Source organism: Monodon monoceros, unplaced genomic scaffold (genome assembly GCF_005190385.1).
Source record: "Monodon monoceros isolate NGI ecotype Baffin Bay Population unplaced genomic scaffold, NGI_Narwhal_1 Super_Scaffold_5, whole genome shotgun sequence".
Lineage (NCBI taxonomy): Eukaryota > Metazoa > Chordata > Mammalia > Artiodactyla > Monodontidae > Monodon > Monodon monoceros.
The window spans coordinates 112,785,985-112,808,346 of NW_021703782.1; the positions used below are offsets into that span (position 1 = coordinate 112,785,985).

At 51.1% G+C, this 22,362-nt stretch overlaps 1 protein-coding gene and 1 pseudogene across 1 annotated transcript; one reads left to right on the forward strand and one right to left on the reverse strand.

Annotated features, from left to right (window-relative positions):
• The first annotated feature begins 1,293 nt into the window (after positions 1 to 1,293).
• LOC114884520 lies at positions 1,294 to 11,085 on the forward strand (annotated as a pseudogene).
• A 10,654-nt stretch (positions 11,086 to 21,739) lies between these two features.
• Positions 21,740 to 22,237, reverse strand: NRARP (NOTCH regulated ankyrin repeat protein). The gene has a single exon (XM_029203961.1). It carries the CDS (start codon positions 22,208 to 22,210, stop codon positions 21,866 to 21,868), a length of 345 nt encoding a protein of 114 aa, XP_029059794.1. The 5' UTR covers positions 22,211 to 22,237; the 3' UTR covers positions 21,740 to 21,865.
• Between the last annotated feature and the right edge of the window lie 125 nt (positions 22,238 to 22,362).

The window sequence follows — 22,362 nt, forward strand, 5'->3', positions numbered from 1 at the left end:
AAAGGGGGCTCTCTCAGGGTGACAGCAGCAGGAGGTGGGTCCAAGTCGGGGGCCCTGACTTCCTGGATCCCCCTGCGCTGCCCACCAACCTGCTCCAGGGTGCTGAACTCGGGGGAGGCCTCTGAGTAGGGATCCCTCAGACCTCAGAGGTCCACTGCTTCCCAGGCCTGGGCTGGGGCCTCACGCTTGCCATCCTGGCTTCGCAGCCCTGGCTCCGCAGGCTCGTGTCTCCCCGAGCGGGACTGCAGGAACCGCGCCGGCTGCCTGGGGCGGGTGAGCCTTGGGGCCCCTCCTGGGCTGGGCTCCCAAGGGGGGCGAGGCAGTTTCAGTGCTGTCTCGTGGTGGGCGCGCGGGTAAGCACGGCCCCACCCACCCGGGAGGAGGGCGCGGCCTGGGAGGTGGGGGGGACAGGAGCACAGCTAGGGGCCGAGGGGAGGGCTGGTCAGGGTGGAGGCCCCGCCAGTGTGGACTGTGCCAGGAGCTCCAGGCCCCCACCGCCGAGCTCAGCCCGACCCCTGCCCTCCCAGAACCTCCAGGACCACGGGGGCTGGTGTCTCTAGAGACCCTGTCAGACGCCCCATCCCTGGGGGTCCCGCATGGTCACAGCCGCCTCGCCGCCATCCATTCTTTTCGTGGTGGTCATGGTGGTCGGCTGCAGACCTGGATGGGCTGAGGTTTGTCAGGGAGAGGAGCCTGTTCTGGCACAGGGAAGCGACTGACCTGCCAAGCTGGCACGCAGCCCCTGGGCGCCGATGGGAAGGGTGGGGAGGGGGCACGTCCTGCCGGGAAAGGCTGGATTCCTCCCAGCTCCAGGGCTCCCTGGGGGCTGCGAGGGATGACCAGTTTGCACGATGCTTCTAAACCAGGAGCCAGACCTGCAGGTATCCAGCTGAATACACCGAAGAGACAGCGGGTTGTCCGGTGACGTTGCTCTAGCCAATGCGCTTGCTCTTTAGTTTTATGGCATTGGGTCTCTGCTTCCCCAGGGGCATTTACCCACTTGCAGCAAGAGGGGTTTGCTGCTGCAGACGCCCCCTTGCTCAGCAAGCAGGTAATCGCAGGCCCATGGTTACCTGACACCACCTCGGCTGACGAGTTAAGTGGCCATCACTGAGCTGAGGCTGCTTTGGCTCCGGGGTGGCTGTAACTCTCCTAGTGTCGGGGAGCGATTCCTCATCATATGTCCATTGGTGCTCATTCCCGTCGGTGGGAGGAAAGCTCTCCCTGCAGAGGTAAAGGCAGAATCTCTTACGCCTGCTGGAATTTCTTGCTTAAGGCAGTTATAGAGGTTTAATGGGACGGATCAACGTGAGGCTTCTGTTCAGGTATGTCAGGAGAACAGGACAGTGAATACAGCAGGGCACACCGTCCTGTGTTCTCCAGCCATCAAGACAATGGGCTGCCCAAGCATAAAGGCCATCCCCCAAACTTCCACATATGAAGGTGAAACCAAGGGGCGCACATAAAGCCTCCACACGAGTGATGGAATCTATGGGATCCTTCATTGGTGCAGAGGCACTGGCATTACTTAGCCAAGGCTCGGAAATTTTGTTGTTACACAACAGGAAGTTACCTAGATGTACGGATATGTCAGCAAGTTTACAGATGACTCAACTTGCATTGCCAGCTCCGTTGAACTTTCATGCAGATGTTCAAAAGATCTTGTTTTCCTATGCCAGGGTTGGGTCAAATTGAAGCAAGGAATACATTTAGGTGGGCTTAGCTCCCTAACTCTATAAAATGGGCCTGCAGAACAATTTGGACAGACAGCAGCATCTGGAACCCCAGTGAAGTTACTTAGAGGCTGAACCAAGAGGCCATTGCTATGCTGGGCCAGCTGAGGATTCCAGTGGCAAATCGAGCAATCAGAGAGGTTTCCCCCTTTCTTCAGGGACGGGGAGACACGAATGAGGGTGTTGTCCTTCCATAGAAGGGAGGGAGGAACAGGGTGAGGGACCGTATTGAAGTAAAGGTATACAGGCCTGGTCCAGACGTTTTGGGAAAGCTGTTGGCCTCAGATGTCCTCTGCTCCGGGTCCTAATGGACATTATCTTCAGGTCGCCAGAGAGTGTACAGGTCCAGTTGGGATTTGGTGCCTCCTTTACACGTGACACTGAACCCAGGAGTCCCCTCTCTGGAGTTCGGTGGCACAAGCGTTAGTCAACAGGATTTGATGGGGCCCTGCCGGCGAGGCTGGAGAGGATCCTTTTGGAGGTGCCTTTTCCAGTACCCAGAATCTCCAGGCTGTGGGCTGTGACATTCGGGGTCTTGGTCTTCCGGGAGTGCGCTGCAAAAGGAGTGCTCTGCCAGAGCTTGGTGATTTTCTTTCTTAGTTTTTTAAAATTTAATTGAAGTATAGTTGATATACAATGTTATGTTAGTTTCAGGTGGACAGCAAAGCGATTCGTTACACACACACATACATATATGTTCTTTTTCAGATTCTTTTCCCTTATAGGTTATTATAAAATATTGAGTTGGTTGTCTATTTTATGTATAGTAGTGTGTATATGTTAATCCTAACTATTTTCTTAAACTTCTTTTTTTTTTTTGACCACACCATGTGGCTTGCACGATCTTAGTTCCCCCACCAGGGATCGAACCTGGGCTCTCGGCAGTGAGAGCACGGAGTCCTAACCACTGGACCGCCAGGGAATTGCCCAACTGGTTATTTTCAGTAGAAGCAATGAGGCCTTTACAATGCAGAAGTATTTCTCCCTTTCTCAGCTCGGATCAAAGAAGCAGCAACCACGTGCTTTGGGTGTCCTGTTCAGGGACAACAGACTCCATTGAACGTGTGCACATACGTCCACTGTCATGAAAAACAAAGATACTTAATGAGAGTTTCAGAACTCTTGAGGGACCAGGTAGGGAGAAAATGTAAATGCTTCAACCTTTGATGCCAAGGTACACTTTACCAAATTGTTTTAAGTTATAGACAGCTTAAAGGAGAGGAGAAAAGGGGATCCGTTATGTCTGGAAAGCAAAACATTAAAGCAATTGGTTTTCCATTAGAGTTTTAGAAATTCTTACACAGTTCAGTCGTATGATCTTAGAGTTATAAGAAAGAAAACTGTTTCAGAGTACCCGTCAGAGTCCTTTCCGTGAATCTCTTTAAAGAGGAACACATTTGGAGAAGCATCAGAGTAATGCAGTAACTATAATGACAGAAAGACTTGAAAATGCCCATTATTAAAAATCTGATGAGAATTCATTATAATGGGAGTGGCAAGGGGATCAGCTTATCTTTTTGACATATGTTTAAAATGGTGAGCGGTTGGAAATTCCCTGGTGGTCCAGTGGTTAGGGCTTGGCGCTTTCGCTGCTGGGGCCCGGGTAACTAAGATCCTGCAAGCCGTGCAGCATGACCAAAAAGACCCAAAAAACAGAAACAAAACAAAAATCATGACCAATAACATTATATCAGGACATCTCAGAATTTAGCAATTTCATATGATTTTGAGCACATGTTAATATGTACCTATACAACTATAAGGTTAAAGGGTTCTGTATTCCTTCTTATTTAGGAGCCTATTACAAGCTTCCCATGTAATCTAGCTCATCAAGTAAGCCTGAATAGTTCAGCATTTTACCAGGTGAGAGACAAATCCTTTGAGATTCTCCAGGGGCCCTCTGGAAGAGCCCAGTTAGTGTAAGGTCAGCAAGACTTCATTTATAACATGATTTGGGGTAAGTTTGTCAAAAGTAACAAGGTTTTGGACATTTGACCAAACAGGACCACAGATCATTATGAAATGATACTTAATTTTCTGTCTGACCAAAGTAACAATAAAAGATTTCAAAGGCAAATACAAGAGGTTACATAGTTGTAAGCAAAACTTAGCTCTTTTATTTATTTATTTTTAAATTTTTTTAGCTCTTTTAATATTGAGAAGAGGACTTCCCTGGTGGCGCAGTGGTTAAGAATACGTCTGCCAATCCAGGGGACACAGCTTTGAGCTCTGGTCCGGGAAGATCCCACATGCCGCGGAGCAACTAAGCCCGTGCACCATAACTACTGAGCCTGCGCTCTAGAGCCCGTGAGCCACAACTACTGTGCCTGCGCTCTAGACCCTGCGAGCCACAACTACTGAAACCCGTGAGCCTAGAGCCCATGCTCCGCGACAAGAGAAGCCACTGCAATGAGAAGCCTGCACACCGCAAGGAAGAGTAGCCCCCCTCGCCGTAACTAGAGAAAGCCCACGCAGCAACGAAGACCCAACACAGCCAAAAGTAAATAAATTAATTTAAAAAATAATAAATTAAATAAAATAAAATTTTAGAACCACAGTTCTCCAATTTAATCTTAAGAAAAACAAGTTTGGGAAGATTGAAAGTTCCCTGTAATGGCCATGATAATTCTGGATTACTTTTAGTTGGTTCAGCCCACTTAGTTAAAAATGAGCATGTCAGGGGAAAAAGAAATGAGCATGTCAGGGTCCATAGCTTTCAAACATGAACCTTCCAGAGTCCCTGAGGGAGGGCTGCCCTCAGAGCGCATAGATGACCAGGATCCCTTTTCCTTAAGTTCTCCTGGAAACCCAAGAAAGTTGCTGGAGTCCTAGCCCAGATTCCAAAAGGAATAAAGCAAATTATTCGATTCCAGTTAGCTCGATCCCCCTCACTGTTGCACACTCCAGAAGACAACTGAGTATTCACCAAGGGCGAAACCTTGAACCAGAAAGGATGAAACCTCTCCCCTGAAAGGACAAAGCCTTTCCAGATCCCGAAAAAAGCCAGAGAACTCAAAACGCAAAGAAGCAGTTTGGAATACAAGAAGAGACTCAGGGAAGTGATGAGCATGAAGGGCTCACAGTGTGGGTACCTCGCTCCATTCCAGGGCCTGTCATCTCTTGGGGTTCGCCTCCTTCAGATCCCACTTCTGACACCATATAAATATATCAACTTTAGTAAATGGTAGCCAGTTATTTTACCAGCAAAAGCAAGCTTATTCAGGAATAGCAGAGGAATTGCAATTTGGGATGTGGAAACTATGGCAGACAAAAAAGCCAAATCCAGAGAACAAGGAGGGGGAACTTGCTTTTATAGGGAAAAGGAGGAGTAGGGAGGGGCTGTGATAACCAAAGATTCCATTGGAGGAACTGGGGTTCAATGGAGTCTTCCCATTGACTGGGCCCCTGCAGTCTCTGATTGGCTGGGCTGTCGGGGGTGGAGGGAAGTTTCCTTCCTCCTGACTGATGGTAAGTAGAGGCACCTTCCTGTCCAAGATGTAGGCGGAAATCTCTTCCTGTTTGGGGTAATTGACGTGCATATTCGTGGAGAGAGCTCCCTACAGGCCCGTCCTGACTCCAACTTTAACTGAGGGTTCTATAATTAATTCCACAACTTAAACTTCTTCTTGTGACTTTATTTTGTGCCTTTTAGTTGTCCAGTTTTTTCTATGCTTCTTTTTTCTCACTTCTTTTTGTACTGGTACCCTCCAATGCCCAGTGTTCCATTTTTCTCCTTAATTGGTTGGCAGTTATACCACGAACACCTAATCTAACACATCTTATACCCTCACTGGAGCAGTGAAGGGACTTTCCATCACATGGGCTCCCATTTAGCCCTCTCCAACCTAAGGACCATTCTTGTCCAAGTACTTTAACTCTGTCCCTTTGTTTCAACCCTGCATATGAGATATTATTATTGTATTTCATTTATATTGATTTTGATATTTTATTTTATTGATTTATTTATGAACTAGTTCCTTCAGATGCTCTATAATCAGTGTTCCAGGTTGTGTATGTGCCTGTGGACTGTTCTGGGCTCTCTATTGCCTTTTGTGGATCAGTTTGTTTTCCCTGGGCCAAGATCATGCTGTCCTGATAGTTACGGCTTTATAAGTCTGCAGAAGCCATAACAGCTAGCAGGATATCATTATTCTTGAAGAGTCACGTGGCTCTTCTTGGGCTTGTTTTTAATTTGATTTTGTGAAATTCTTTGAAAAACCTTTTAGGATTTGATCAGAGTTGCATTGACTCTACAAATCAATTTGGGGAATAATGATCCCTTTGCCCTGCCACACACTTATTCAGGGCTGATTTAGTGCTTTTCAGTAAAGTTTGTAACTTGCTGTAGACAGGTCTTCCTCGTTTTTGTTAGATTTATTCCCAGAAACAATACATTTTTTGGTTGGTATTGTAAAGGGTTACTATTGTGTAATATAACATATGTCAAGAAACATGCATAAAGCAAAATATATATTTAAAGTTTTATGGGAATTCCCTGGCAGTCCAGCGGACTCAGTGTTTTCACTGCCGTGGCTCAGGTTCAATCCCTGGTAGGGGAAATAAGATCCTGCAAGCCATGTGGTGTGGCAAAAAAAGATATATAAATAAAAAAAAATATATATATATATATCATATATATAAATAATATATATGATATATATATGATATATATAATATATATATATAAATATATATATATAAATAAATACAGAAATAAAAAAGTTTTACTGTAAAGCAAGCACTCATGTGCTCACCATCCAGGTCAAGAAACAGGACGTGGTCAGTCTCCTAGGAGCCCCCTAGCCTCCCCTCTACTCACTGGCTCCCACCCCCACCCCTCCCTGGTGCCTCTCCCCTGCCCCACGCGATAACCACCCAAAATTCAAGAAAATTACCACCTTGGTGTTTTTTGTTTTTAATATTTATTTGTTTGGTTGCACTGGGTCTTTGTTGCGGTACTCGGGATCTTCATTGTGGCATGCAGGATTTTTAGTTGCGGCATGTGGGATCTAGTTCCCTGAGAAGGGATCGAACTCAGTCCCCCTGCATTGGGAGCACGGAGTCTTAACCAGTGGACCACCAGGGAAGTCCCTACCACCTTGTATTCTTCATACTTCAACCACCTAAATTTATAACCCTAACCAGTCTGGTTTAGTTTGTTTTTTTATGTTGTAGCTTTCTTGTTTATTTTTTTAAAAAAGAGCTTGATTGAGGTATCACTTCCATACCACAAAATATACTCGTTTTAAGTGGACAATTTATTTTTTATTTTTTAATTTTTTTTTAAATTTTTTTTATTTTTTAATTTTTATTTATTTATTTATTTTTGGCTGGGTTGGGTCTTCATTGCTGTGCGCGGGCTTTCTCTATTTGCCTTGAACGGGGACTACTCTTCCTTGCGGTGCGCAGTGGCTTTCTCTTGTTGCAGAGCACGGACTCTAGGCCGGAGGGCTTCAGTAGTTGTGGCGCACGGGCTTAGTTGCTCCGCGGCATGTGGGATCTTCCTGGACCAGGGCTCAAACCCGTGTCCCCTGCTTTGGCAGGCGGATTCTTAACCACTGTACCACCAGGGAAGTCCCGCTAATTTATTGATTTTTAGTAAATTTGCAGAACTGTGCAAATATCACCATAATTCAGGTTTAGAATATTTCCATCATCCAGAAAAATCCATCCTGCTCGTTTTCCATGAATCCCTGTTCCTACCCGTTTCTCAGACAACCACTAATCCTCTTTCTGCCTCTATAGGTTTGCCTTTTTAAAAAAGCATTTCAGGGGACTTCCCTGGAGGTCCAGAGGTCAAGACTGCGTCTTCCAATGCAAGGATTAAGGGTTTGATCCCTGGTTGGGGAGCTAAGAACCCACATGCCTCGCAGCCAAAAATCAAAAAAACCCCATAAAACAGAAGCAATATTGTAACAAATTCAATAAAGACTTTAAAAATGGTCCACATCAAAAAAAATAACTTAAAAAAATAAAAAAGCATTTCATACAAATGGAATCTTTTGTAGCTTTTCGCATCTGACTTCTTTCACTTAGCACGTTTTTGAGGCTCACCCATGCCATGCCCTAGGACATATCGGCAGTTGGTGTCTTTCTTTCTATTGCTAAATAGTTTTCCATTAAATGGATCAAAGACATTTCGTTTACTCATTCACCAGTCAATGGACATTTGGATTGTTTCCATTTTTTTGCTCTTACGCATAAATGGTGCAAGGAACATTTGCCAAAAATTTCTTTGTATGGACATGTGTTTTTATTTATCCTGAATCAATAACAAGGAGTGGAATTGTTGAGTCATATAAAAAGATTTTTTTTTTGTTTAATTTTTAAAGAATCTGCCGAACTGCTTTCCAAAGTGGCGGCACCATTCTTCATTCCACCAGCAGCGATGAGGGTCACAGCTTCCGCACATCTCTGCCAAAACCTGTTACTAACAGTCGTTTTATTACAGCGATACTAATGTGTGGTTTTACTTTGCATTTCCCTAATAACTCACGGTGCTGGGCATTTTTCCATGTGCTTATCAGCCATTTCTATTATTCGGGTTGTTTGTCTTATTATTGAGTTGATCTTTATATATTTGGGCTATAACTGTTTTATCAGATATATGATATGCAAATATATATTTTCTCCCAGTCTGTAGGTTGTTTTTAATGTTCATAATTTTAAAATGTATTTTTTGTTTTTTAAATATTTTTATTGAAATATAGTTGATTTACAATGTTACGTTAGTTTCAGATGTACAAAAAAGTGATTCAATTATATATATATGTGTGTGTGTGTATATATATATATATATATTCTTTTTTTACATTCTCTTCCATTATGGGTGATTATAAGATAGTGAGTATAGTTCCCTTAAAAATGTCTTTTGGGGCTTCCCTGGTGGTGCAGTAGTAGAGAGTCCGCCTGCCGATGCAGGGGACACGGGTTCGTGCCCCGGTCCGGGAGGATCCCACGTACTGCGGAGTGGCTGGGCCCGTGAGCCATGGCCACTGAGCCTGCGCGTCCGGAGCCTGTGCTCCGCAACGGGAGAGGCCACAACAGTGAGAGGCCCGCGTACCGCAAAAAAAAAAAAAAAAAAAAAAGTCTTTTGAAGTGCAAAATGTTGTTTGTTTTTTTTAGTTTTTAATTTTTATGAAGTCAAATTTCTTTTTTCTGGAATGGATCATGCCTTTGATGTTGTATCTAAGAACTCTGCTTAATCCGGGGTCGTAAAGGTTTTTCTAAGTTTTTTAAAAAATAAATCTATTTATTTATTTATCTTTGGCTGCATTGGGTCTTTGTTGCTGTGTGTGGGGTTTCTCTAGTTGCGGTGAGCGGGGTCTACTCTTCGTTGCGGTGCACGGGCTTCTCACTGCGGTGGCTGCTCTTGTTGTGGAGCACGGGCTCTAGGCGCGCGGCTCAGTAGTGTGGCTCGCAGGCTCTAGAGCGAGATCTCAGTAGTTGTGGTACCCAGGCTCAGTAGTTGTGGCTTGCAGGCTCCAGAGCACGGACTCAGTAGTTGTGGCGCACTGGCTTAATTGCTCCGCGGCATGTGGGACCTTCCCAGACCAGGGCTCGAACCTGTGTCCGTGGCATTGGCAGGCAGATTCTTAAGCACTGCACCACCAGGGAAGTCCTATTCTATCTGTTATTCTAAATGGTTTTATGTTTTTAGCTGTTACATTCAGGTCTATGAACCATTTTTGTACTAATTTTTGTACATGCTGTGACATGAAGGTCTAAATTAATCTCTTTACACGTCAATATCCAAGTGTCCCAGCAGCATGTTTTGAAAAGACTATCGTTTCCTCATTGACTTTTGCTTTGACCCCTGTGTCAGTTAGGGTTCGACCAGAGGAAAAAAAATCAGTGGGAGATATATTTTAAGGAAATTGTTTCTAGAATCAGTTTACGAGACTGTAGGGGCTAACTAGGCTCCGCGGCATGTGGGATCTTCCCAGACCGGGGCACGGTGTATAGTTGCTTTATAATGCTGTGTTAGTTTCTTGCTGTACAACAAAGTGAATCAGTCATACATATAAATGTATCCCCTCTTTTTTAGATTTTTAGATTTCCTTCCCATTTAGGTTACCACAGAGCATTGAGTAGACTTCCCTGCGTTATACAGTAGGTTCTCATTAGTTATCTATTTTATACATAGTAGTGTATATATGTCAGTCGCAATCTCCCAATTCATCCCACTCCCCCAGATTAATTTTTTTGCATGTGGATGTCCAGTTGCTCTAGGACCAGAATCTTGTGGATTTTTAATTTCATTTGTTGAGCTTTTTTAAATATAAATTTATTTCTTTATTTTATTTTTGGCTGCGTTGGGTCTTCGTTGCTGCGCGCGGGCTTTCTCTAGTTGTGGCGAGCAGGGACGACTACGTTGCGGTGCACGGGCATCTCATCACGGTGGCTTCTCTTGTTGCGGAGCACAGGCTCTAGGTGTGCAGGCTTCAGTAGTTGTGGCTCGCGGGCTCTGAGCGCAGGCTCAATAGTTGTGGCGCGCAGGCTTAGTTGCTCCGTGGCATGTGGGATCTTCCCGGACCAGGGATCGAACCTGTGTCCCCTGAATTGGTGGGCGGATTCTTAACCACTGCACCACCAGGGAAGCCCTGTTGTGCTTTTTAACTCCAGATTTTTCCATTTGGTTATTTTTTGTCTTGCAATTCTTTATTACAAAACCCCATTATTTTCAGTCTTGAAAGTTTTAGAACCTAAGCACCTTCTCTTTCTGAAGAGTTGAAATGTTTGCAGCCAGTAGAAAGTGATGGAAGTCTACAAAAATATTCTGAAGATCCAAAGGAGAAGCCTCAGACTTGCCTCTGGAAACACCAGCGGCTGAGATGAAGGATTGCACAGCAAAGTTTTCCGTAGAACGCCAGACTTGGGGCCAGCTCTTGCTGCACCATGAGAATGGATGCATCTTATTACACAGTACAAGAATCAATCGAAGGCAAAATGACGGAGATTGAAGTGGAACCTATGACATATCTCGATCTTCCCAGTGTGAAGTTCTTCACACAAATCCTGACTACCATAAAAGATTACAGAACCAGAGGAAGGTCTTAGATTGTATGGCAATGGTTATAGAAGAACTGCAATTATCAGTGGGGCAGCTTCAGGCCTTCATGGGCAAAAGTTCTCAGTGCTTCCAGTAGGGGTCAGTACAGTTTGGGAAGAGACGCCACCAACAGCCAGATCCCTCGCCGGCCTCAAACTTCCGGAGCTTCAGCTGCAAGTCCCGCCCACCACATGTTGCTCTGGGTCTTGTCAGTCACCTTTTGCAGCTTTCCTGCCACAAGATGCTCAAGAGGAGAGGAATGGCAGACTTCCCAGCGCCTGGGGACTGCCTGGCGTCTGAGCTGGTATTCTCCACTCTCTCGCCTGTGGAGGTGACTGGGTGGCTATAGGGTTCCTTAAGTTTTTTCTAGAAGTGATGGGAACTGTCGACTTAAAAAAATGCACAACGTGAGAGTTGCGATTTGAGTTTTATTTGGGGCAAAATGAGGGCTGCAACCCGGGAGACAGCATCCCAGATCGCTCTGAGAAACTGCTCCACAGAGGCAGGGAGGAAGGTCAGTATAGATGTGATTTGGGTGAAGGGGGGGTACATGCAATCAAGCACATATTTTTTGTAGAAGGTTTCTGCTCGTCTCGTGCATGTCACTGCCAGTCATGAGGAGCAGACGTCGCCATGAAGGATTTGAGTGCTTGTCTAGATACGAGGAGATACAAGAACTGGGCTCATAAACTTGTCTCCTGAAAATATCCATCTATCGGAAGACCTGTTCTGCCAGTGTTACCCAGAGCCCAGAGTGCCTCAGTTCAGCTCTTCAGGGGGTGTTGCCAGTTAGCAGCTGCAGCCGCACGTGAGTTACTCCTTGTAGAGGCAGCTGGCAAGTGACAATGGCGAGCGCCAATTTGTAGTTGACAGAACGTTGTAGGAACACTTTTCCCAGGAATGTACAAGATGCTTGGAACTTTTTTCGGAATTAACCTCAGAACCAGTGAACCATTCTTCTGAATATCCTTCATGGTCAGAAGTCATCCTCCTGTGAAGACGTTTTGCAGGTTTTGAAATAATCCAAAGTCACTCAGGACGAGTCTGATGACACATTCGGGCATTTCAAGTTGTAAAGTTATGGGACTAACGTTCCAGTGTGTCTCAAAGGTGGTTCCAGCTGGAAGAGTTTTGCATCACTGGGGTATATGCGTCACTCCACAAGATGTCCAGACTGTGGAAACGCCATATGCTCCGTGTCCTGATGTCCACTGTGTGCTGTAACTTTTAGTTCCAAGTTGACATTCTGAGTCCCAGACCCATGGCAGGAAGGGACCAAGTGCCTTTCTTTTGTTTGTTTGTTTTTGCGGTACGCGGGCCTCTCACCGTTGTGGCCTCTCCCGTTGCGGAGCACAGGCTCTGGACGCGCAGGCTCAGCGGCCATGGCTCACGGGCCCAGCCGCTCCGCGGCATGTGGGATCTTCCCGGACCGGGGCACGAACCCGTGTCCCCTGCATCGGCAGGCGGACTCTCAACGACTGCGCCACCAGGGAAGCCTCAAGTGCCCTTTTTAGCTCTTCTCTGTGCTTGTTAAAATCTGCATTACAAATTGCAGATATAACTACATGGTTATAAAAACCTATTTTTATTTTAAAGAGCTTTCAAAAATTGAGATACAATTCACTTACCGTACAGTGGGCACAATTCAGTGGGTTTAGTACATTCACAAAGTTGTGCAAACATCTCTATAATCTAATTTTAGAACATTTTTGTCACATCAGAAGGAAACTCTGTGCTTGCCCATTATTCTTACCAAGCCCACCCCCAGCCCTAGGCAGCTCCTAACTGGATCATATACAATATTTGTCCCTTTGTGTCCGGCAGCTTTTACTTAACATAATATTTTCAAGGTTAATTTTCAAGTAATATCGGTATTTCATTCCTTTTTATGGCTGAATAATATTCTATTGCATATATATCCCATATTTTGCTTATATCTCCGTCAGCTGATGGACATTTGGGTTGTTACTACTTTCTGGCTATTATGAATAATGTTGCTATGAAATTTGGAAGCCACTTTTTTGTTTTTTGGCCGCACTGTGCAGCATGCAGGATCTTAGTTCCCTGACCAGGGATGGAACCCATGCCCCCTCCGGTGGAAGGTGAAGTCTTAACCACTGGACCGCCAGGGAAGTCCCTGCATGCAGTTTTTTGTGTGGATGTATTTTTTTTAAATATCTATTTATTTAGTTTGGCTGTGCTGGGTCTTAGTTGCAGCACGTGGGATCTTCGTTGCAGCATGTTAAGTTGTGGCATGAGGAATCTTTAGTTGCGGTATGCAGGCTCTTAGTTGCGGCCTGCATGTGGGATCTAGTTCCCCGACCAGGGATAGAACCCAGGCCCCTTGCACTGGACCACCAGGGAAGTCCCTGGACGTATGTTTTAATATCTCTTGGGCGTACACCTAAGCTTGGAAAAGAGTAATACATATGCTACGTTATGTGGAAACTCTATTTTTTCTTTTCCTATAAATTTATTTATTTATTTTTGGCTGCGTTGTGTCTTCGTTGCTGCACATGGGCTTTCTCTAGTTGCGGCGAGCAGGGGCTAGTCTTCGTTGCGGTGTGCGGGCTTCTCACTGCAGTGGCTTCTCTTGTTGCGGAGCACAGGCTCTAGGCACACGGGCTTCAGTAGTTGTGGTGCATGGGCTTCAGTAGTTGTGGCACGCAGGATCAGTAGTTGTGGCTTGCGGGCTCTAGAGCGCAGGCTCAGTAGTTGTGGCGCATGGGCTTAGTTGCTCCACGGCATGTGGGATCTTCCCGGACCAGGGCTCGAACCCGGTCCCCTGCATTGGCAGGCGGATTCTTAACCACTGCACCACCAGGGAAGTCCCTAAAGTTTCATTTTCTAAACGTTAATTTGGTAAGATGATTTTCTAAAGACACTCTGGGGTCAGAGTCCCAGTCCTTAAGGATCAGTGCCCAGGAGAAGGGAATGGAGTGTTTTGGAAAGGTAAGGGGTGGGCCTGTGCTCCCCTTCCCCTGGGCTCTCTGAGGTGCCGTGTGCTGCCAGCACATTTACTGAGGATAATTCTGTCGACTGAAAAACTACCAGTGGAAGCTATCTTGTGTTTTGTGTGGTACCAGCCAGATTTTTCTAGTGGGGAAAAAAAAAAACCCAGAAAAAAAGAGACCTACCCCTCCCCCACAAAGTTACTGCAACAACATGGGTGAGTCTGGCACTGAGGGCCAGAAAGCCAGGAAGTACAAACCACACCAGTCCTTTTATAGATAATCCTATGACCTGTGGCGATAGAAGTGGTCGGCGGTGACCCGGGACTGGGGGGCGAGAGGAGCCAGCTGAGTCGGGGTGTGGAAGAACTTTGGGGTCTGATGGAAATGTTGTACGCTTTGGTTATGGTGTAGGTTCTGTGGGCATACACACCAGTCCATACTCATCACACTCTAAATGGCTGCATTTTATTGTATATAAATTATACTGCAGTAAAGTTGATTTTTAGGAATATGAATGATAAACCTAATGATTTTCTTTCGACCTTGATTAAAACGAAAAGAAGCCATGCCCCAAAAGACATCTTGGGACACTTGAGAAGGAGAACTTTATTGACAAAATAACCTTGAGAATTCCAAGTCCTGGGTTACTTATTACTTTGCTCCGAGATAAGGGAGAGGAAGGTTGGAGAACAGGGAACGGGGAGCAGAGGGGCAAAGGCTGGCTCTCCTCTGTACCGAGTCCTGCTCTCGCCTCGTGCAGGGAGCAGGGATGTCCCAAGTGCTTCCTGGGCCCTCCGTTTCCTGACGGCCACACGGCAGGGCCTTGTTCACCTAACCTGCAGCATCGTTTCCCATGGAGAATGGCTCTGGGGCTCCTAGGGTACAGCAGCATGTCTGCTGGACCCATCCCTACACAGACGGGCTGTGCTCCCCCCCTCGTGTTTCTCGTGGGGCTGTGCACGTATAATCGGTCAGGCCTGGAGGTGTAAATCTCAGCGCAAACAAGCACCCAGGAGTGCTTCCGCTTTTCATTCTTTTCAGTCCATTGCTGGACAGTTTTAATCCTTAGAAAGTTCTTCAGCACAAACCTCTAACGTTAGAGTGTAGAGTGTATTCCCGTCACGGAAAACAAGGCAGAGCATAAGACACGGACAACTCTGCCTGACCACACGGCCTGGATGCTGCCGTCACCTGGGCAGGGACAGACCACTCCCAAATCTGCAGCTCTTCTTCGTCTATGGCCCCATTTTAAGCTGGGCACTTCACTGAATAAAGACTACATTTCCCAGCCTCCCTTGCAATGAGGTTGGGCATGTGGCTATGTTTCAGCCAATGGGATGTGAGTAGATCTGGCAAAAACAGACTTCTAGGAAGTGTCCTGGAAGGAGGGGGCCCAGGCCCTAGTTCACCTCTTCCTCCTCACTGTTGGCTGGAATGTAGACTTGATGGCTGGACATGGGGTGCCATTTTGAGCCATGTGAATGAAAGGTCCACCCAACAGAAAGCCTGTATCCTAATGCCACACACCAGCCCTGGACCACCTGTTCTAACTTCAGTGATGAGAAATACATTCCATCTTGTTTACAGGCTACTGTTCTGTATATTGTCATATGTCTCTGGAAAGTTTATGGGACAATTTGGGTTGGGCTCCCTTGGGGGTTCTTGTCCATAGGGTACCAACGAGGAGGCAGAGGTGGATTTTATCCACCGGGGGGACACGTACTGGGGGTAAACCTGGTATCCAGGCCCCACCTCTGAGCCGGGCAAGAGTTCAGACAGAGAGAAGTCCTTTCCTTGCTTATGCCCAACACAGACACTTCCTGTGGAATGGGGGATGGGGTAGGGAGACTGCTGGCAGACTCTGCAATTCCAATGCCAGCCTCACCTGACCATCAGAGCCTTGCCCGCCACCCTCTGCTGAGGGTCCAGGCTCTGTGGGGTGATCTGGAAGCACCCCACTGCTGGCCCTGATGGTTCTGATGGACGTGGTCTGTGTCTTGAAGTGACTCACGTGGCGGCCATGTCCACAGGGCTGTGACACATCCCGTGTCCTGCTGACCATCCACTCTTTGTGACTCCAGGGCCCTGAAATGTCCTCCCTTCCCCTTTTGACCAAATGGGAGAATACTGCACCACGGCCAATCGCTCCATGAGGACCGTGATGGGGTCACTTCCCCAGGCCCTGGTTTGGTTCTACTTCCGGGGCCTGCAGAAGCCAGGAGCCACTATGGGTTGTAAAACCAAGAATGTGGCCCACTGGCCAGCTCTACAAAGACCTTAAGTCATTGGCCACTGCAGTCGCCGACCGACAGTGCACCCTGAAAGGGGTTCGGGGGAAAGACGGGATGAGGCTCTCTGTGCTTTGGAAAAACAGGCCCCTTAGAGAGTTAGATAGATTTCAGGAAAAATGTTAATGAACCCGGATTCCTGCCTCTTTCCATACACAGAAAAAAAGGGCTAAAATCATTAATGGAAATACCCCTTCCCCGTGACTAGCAGTTACCTTCTACCGAGATGTGTGCTTGGCTGCACACACCCCCTGGCCCAGACCACACAGATCCTGGCCGCTCCCCCACCTCTTCAGAGCAGCCCCTCAGAGCTACTGAGAAGCTGTCTCCCAGGCTACAGTCCTCGGTAAGATCCGGAATAAAACTCAGCTCACGGCTCCTACGTTGTGCATGTTTAATGTCAGTCAACAGGTTCAACACAGCTGCCCCTTCCAGGGACACGCCCACCCTGCTCCAGGGCCCTCCTGCCGGGCAGCGGGCCTCTGTGGCCGCCCTTCCGCAAGGTGACCCCAGTTCTGGCCCTGCCCCCTCCCCCAAGCCCCACAGATTGCCGGTGTTGTCACTGTAGCCTAGACCGACCAGGCTCTGCTGGACGTTCTCTCCCGTGGTCGCCCGAGTGAGGCCTGGGCCCACCTGACTTGCTCTCAGCCTTTCCGGCGCTTTCCTCTGCGCAGCGCGCACCTTCGCCCCGCCTCGCACGGGACGGCCACCGCGTGAAGCGGACCCAGTTTCTCGGCCCCAGCTGGGCCCGAGCGCCCCCATCCGAAAGGCCTTCGGCTCCCTAACCCCAACCCGTCGCGCCGCGGTCCCGGCGCCCCGCGGCCGACCCCCCAAGGGCCCCGGCCACCTTTCAGGAGGCGAGGTCGCGGGCTCCAGGCACGCGAGGGTGGTGCGGGGCGGCGCCACCAGTAGGCCCGGGTCCGCAGCAGGCGGCGGCGGGGGTGGGGGGTGCGGGCGCCTGCGCTCAGCGAAGGGCGGGCGGGGGGTCTCGCCGCCCGGGCCCCCGGGCCCCCGGGCGCAGTGCTCGCTGCATCCGCAGGGTGGCAGCACAGCCCGCACCGCGCGGTTCTGGGCTGGCGTCCTCGCCCGGGTCCGAACCCTGCCATCGGGCGCTGCTCGCCGTGCCCGTTCGTGGGAGTCCCGCCCAAGGCGGGGGGGGCGTCCCGGGCTCCGAGAGCCATGTTTCGGGGGCCCTCGTCCTCACCCCTCGTCGCCCCTAGGACGCCGGGTGGGCGGCGGTCAGGGTCCCCGTGTCCAGCTCGGGCCGCCTCCGCCCCTCCCCCGTCTCGCCGAGGCCCGGGGTCCTCGGGCGCCGCCTCCGGGAGGGGGGCAGCACGCGCCCGCCCCAGCGTCCAATCACCCAGGCCGGGGGGCTGCGGGGGTGTCCGGCCCTCCGTCTCCGGCTCAGACCCCCAGCCCGCGCGGGGCGCACCCAAGCCCCACGCGCAGCGGCGTCTGGTGGGCGGGGAGGGGGTGGGCGGCCTCCGGAACGAGCCGCCCTCCAGGCCGCGACCCCAGAACAGAGATGACAGCTGGTCTCTACTCCTCGCACCCCTCGCTCGGCGAGTGGGTGCGCGGGGCGGGGGCGGCGGGGGCGGCGGGGGCGGCGCCCTTTCCCAGCGCCCGCGAGTGGCCCCCGCCGGTTCTGAATGCAGAGATCGGGCCTCTGTGAGCGCCCGTCCCTCCCCTCTCTCGGTCGGGCCCCCACTGCCGAGCCCCCGGCCTCCCGACGCTGGTTTCCCCCTGCGGGTGCCCCCACCTCGTCCCCCCTCCCCCGCCGATCCCCCGCCGCCCCCCACCCCCTTCTCATTAGCATAGCAGCTGCTCGCCGAGCGGAACCCGCTCGCAGGAAAGGGCAGAGGCCTCGAGGATGAATGGGGCCCGCGGCTTTGGAGGGGGCGAGAGAAGAAAGACCGACAGACGGACGCGCCGAGGGACAGTCCGACGTACAGCCAAGCAGAAGAATGCGCCGGGCAGAGGGAGGGGCGTGTTGGCGACGAGCGGGGAGCCCAGGCCTGCCGAGGCGGAGTGGTGGGGGAGGGCGGCCTCCCCGAGACCCCGGAGCCCCGGGAGGGGCTGCGCTGGAGGCCTCGGGAGGAGAGGAGCCGTCGGTGATTCCCAGACTTCCCAGGGCCTGCACCCGCAGGCTCCGCGGCCTCAGGCTTTGTTTCCCAGTTGCACGCAGCGCCTCCTTTCCTGTCCTCAAGGCCCGGGTGGACGCCGGCCTCCTCTCCGCAGGCTCCACTGCGACGTCAGGAGGTACTTGGCCTTCCGAAGGTCAGAACTGCAGGGCCGCGTCCCTGTGCCTGTGTGCGACCGGGGCTGTGCCTCCCTGTGCTGAGCCAGGGCCTTTGAGGGACAGAGCCCGGAAGGCAGCCCCTTCCCTCTCCTCCTCCGAACCCGTCGCTTTGGCCCTTTGCTCTGGCCGGCTGTGTCCTGGCTCCCACGCCTGCTGGCTTTGGACATCACTCTTTCTGGCTGACCATTTTCCTGCATTTCCTGGTCTCCCTCTGGCATCCCTTCCAACAGTAAACACTTCCTGCGTCCGGCCAGGGTCAGGTCAGAGAGATGGACAGTTGGACAGGAGCTGCCAACACTCCTGGCCGGGGGGGTGGGAGGTGGGGGGGAGTGGGGCGGGCCCTGCCCTTGCCCATTTGGTCTGTCTGCTTTCTCCATGGCAGCCACTCCAGGGGTTCCCAGAGGCCCAGCCCCGGGGAGCGTCAGCTGCGCCTTCTTTCTCGCCCTGGCCACAAAAAGGCTTGAAGAGCTGTTCCCACCCCTGAAGACCTGCCTGAGGCGGGGTGGTGGGGACTCCCAGGTGACAGGGGTCCCGGAGTGGGAGCCTGCACCGTCTGCTCATTTGTTTATAGCTTTGACCCCCTCTCCTGCGCGAGTGCCTGGGGTGGGAAGTGGAGACGAGGTCCGGCCCACCTGGGGTCCGGGTAGTGCCCAGGCCTTATACCCCAACAGCGTCCAAGTTCAGCACCTCCTCCTTCGGGGCCAGGCACCCCCAGCACCCTCGGCCGCTCCCCCTGAAGCCTCAGGTCAGGCCTTCCCCTGGGGCCTCATGTGCATCGAATATTCCACTCACCTCTGTGACGTCTAACGAGGGAGCTGGTCCATCTAGTGGGCCAGCTGGGGGTCAGTAAATGCTTGTGTAACCAACTGAAAATTCACTCGGAAAATCCTCAGGGCAGAACAGAACTGGAGATGCAAAGTAGGAACAGGGTAAGGGCAATGCGTCTGTCTTCCTGTCTTGGGACAAACTGTAGCTGCACCCCCCTGAGGGGAAGCTGCCACCCTCAGGCTTCTCACAGGGGGCTCTGGAAGCTTTACAGGAGAAAGTTATCTTGTAACTCTCGAGTCCCAGTAAAGTTAGAACTTCCTTGGCCCACTGGCTCTCCGTCTCCTCTGGGCAGGCTACTCTTGCCCCTGGGGGATGTCCTCCCCTGCACCCCCTCCCATGCAAGCTTCCGGGGTGGACCCAGAGTTGAACTCGGGGTCTGTGCTCTGGGGGAGTGGCTGCCTCATCTCCCAGGCACCACCAGGGACCGGAGCAGAGGAAGGGGCCTTTTACTCAACAGAAGTTCCCCAAAATTTAAAAGATACCCTTTCTGTGCAGCAGGTGGTCCAGCAGAAACCCACAGTAGCAGGGAGCTAGAGGGGCCTGATCCCTCCTAAGGGGGGCCTGATCCCTCCTAAGACCCTTGGCATCTCAGGCTGGCTTTGGGAGGGGGAAGGGCGGGAAGAGCTTCAAGTAGAACTTTCCACGTGGAGGCCTTTGCCAGGGAGCAGAGGAAGTGGTTTTGGGCGCCCTCAGGTGCCCCACTCCCACGGCTGGAAGCAGGCAGGCGGGCCCTCACAAGTCCTGTGCGTGGCCACTGCGGTGCCTTTGAGCTGAGCCAAGAGGCAGCTTACCAGGCTCTGTCTTCAGGTGGAAACAAGCCAAGCGCTGCACAGCCGTCACCCGCAAACAGCATGTTGCAGCCTGACCCTCGTCCCGGTGCCAAGCCCAAGAAGAACCAACAAACTTTTTTTTAATATAAAAAGATCAATGAAAAATTTATTTATAAATTTTTCACGCTGGGCTACAAGTCTATATCGTACACTCAGGAATGTGCTGCAGACTTCATCCAGTTAAAAGTGATCACACCGGGACCCATACACAGCTTCCATGTAAGCCTAGAAAGTCTTAACATTAATTAACATAATTAAAAAAGGTATTTGCATCTAGAAAAAATATACAGAAAAACTCCTTTTGGAGTAATCTGTGCCTCAGTTTCAATGTCTGCTTGTTTCACTGACATTATCAATATATTCTTCTCACACAAAGTTTTATAAAAAGCCACAGATGACTGCCCAAATCTGACCAGCCACGCACAAAGGGCCTCCACCCACCTGTGTCCTCAAGTGCTCCCCATTTTTGCACGAAGGGTCAGCAGCACTTCTACCCAGGGGAAGCCTCATTTAAATTTGAATAATTCAGCCTCCCTTTTATTTCTCAGGATCAAAACAACAAGGGGTGTGGGGTTGCATAGAAAATTGGAACCTCTGAAACCAGGAAGGGCGCCTTTCGGGACAGAAAGTGACGCAGAAGCACCGCCTCCGTCCTAGGTCCTCGCGCGGCCCCTCCCGGCGGCCCCTCCCCCGTGGCAGGATTTTCGGATTCGAATCGGGTCCTTGAAGCTCCGGGAGGCTGAAGAGGGGCAAAGCGGCCCTTCAGCTCACTCAGCAATTAGCACAAGAGATTCACAGTCTTATAGGCATTTTATAAAAATATAAATATGGGTACAGTTGCCTTCACAACGCTGGATACAACGCCCTTTAAAATTGGGTCTATAACCAAGATTCAAAAAATACACCTAAAACTTGGCTTAAAATATGTTAATATTTTATATTCTGTCATAAATGTTATGACATTTAATCGTGGCAAATCCATTTACTTTTTTTAAAAAAGTGTGCAATCGACTGTTAACTATAATAGAACTCACTAGAAAAGGCTTGATCCCCATCCCCACCCCCCCATCACCGCCACACCCGAGCACCCAGGCTCCCGCGGAAGCTTTGCAAACCGGCAGGCTTGGGGGATGGTGGCCTCTCACCGGACAAGGCGGAGGGAGGCCGGGGGCTTCCAAAACTCACGCGGAATTGTGTGTGTGAGTGTGAGAGAGAGGAGGAAAGGGAGGGCGGGGAGGAGGGGAGAGAGGTGAGGGAGAGAAGCCGGAGGGAGACGGAGCAGCACGGGGAAACCAGCAGGCTGGGCGGTATTTCAGTGCAACCAAGAAATGACAGACTCAAGTTTTTAGTTTTAAGACTAGAAAAAAAAAATGCATCTTCCCCCCCATAACCACATTGACCACGCGAAATATTTTCCAAACAGAAAACTCAGGCGCACAAACATCACCCGCAAATATGCACACACGTGATAAATAGTTTAGAAGCCCGGGAAGAGCAGAGCGTCGTCTCCGTCGCGCGTCGGCCACGGGTCCTTCCACCTTCAGGAGAACATTTTGAGCGGAGGATCCGGTGTCTCGGGATTCCGAACTTGCTGGTAGCGAGACTCAAATTTCAAAGGGGCTGGAGCCCGCGCCCTGCCCCCACCCGCGCGGCGGCGGGCGGGGCCGTGGGAAGCGCTCCGGCCGGTCCCCGGCGGCCGCGGGGGGCGCCGACCCCGGGCCGCGGGTGGGCGGGCGCGGCTCCCGTGGGCACCGACTTGCGCGCCGGACTTGTGGTGGCCGCGGGCGCCGAGGGCCGGGCGCACACCGAGGTAGTTGGAGGGAAGGTACAGCAGGGAGGACACGCGCGGGGCCCGCGCGCGGGTCGGGGTCCGGGCCGGCATCACCGGCCGCTGCCCGCGTACTTGGCCTTGGTGATGAGATAGAGCACGATGTCCTGGTGGCCGCCGAACGCGGCGATGTGCAGCGCGCTCCAGCCGTCGCGGTTGGCCAGGCGGATGTCGGCGCCGAACTTGACCAGCAGCTTCACGAGCTCCAGGTTGCCGTCGATGACCGACTGGTGCAGCGCCGTCTGGCCCTCGGGCCCGAACGAGTTCACGTTGAACTCGCAGTTGGTCATGTTCTGCAGCAGCGACTGCAGTTCCTGCGTGTTGCCCTTGCGCACGGCCTCCTGGAAGATGCGCTGCGTCTGCGGCGCCGAGCAGGTGGACAGCTCGGCCTGGCTCATGCTGCCGCCGGGCGCTGACCGCAGGCCGGGCCGGGGCTCAGCGCGGGCGGCGGCTTCGGCGCGGGCCCCCAGCTGCCTCGGGGCGCGCCGCGGCGCATGGAGGGCGCGGCGCCCCTGGGCCCCGCACGCCGCCGCTAGGCGCTGCAGTCGCT

Coding starts and splice junctions, on each gene's coding strand:
- NRARP (XM_029203961.1), bottom strand. CDS start 22,210: ATGAGCCAGGCCGAGCTGTCCACCTGCTCGGCGCCGCAGACGCAGCGC.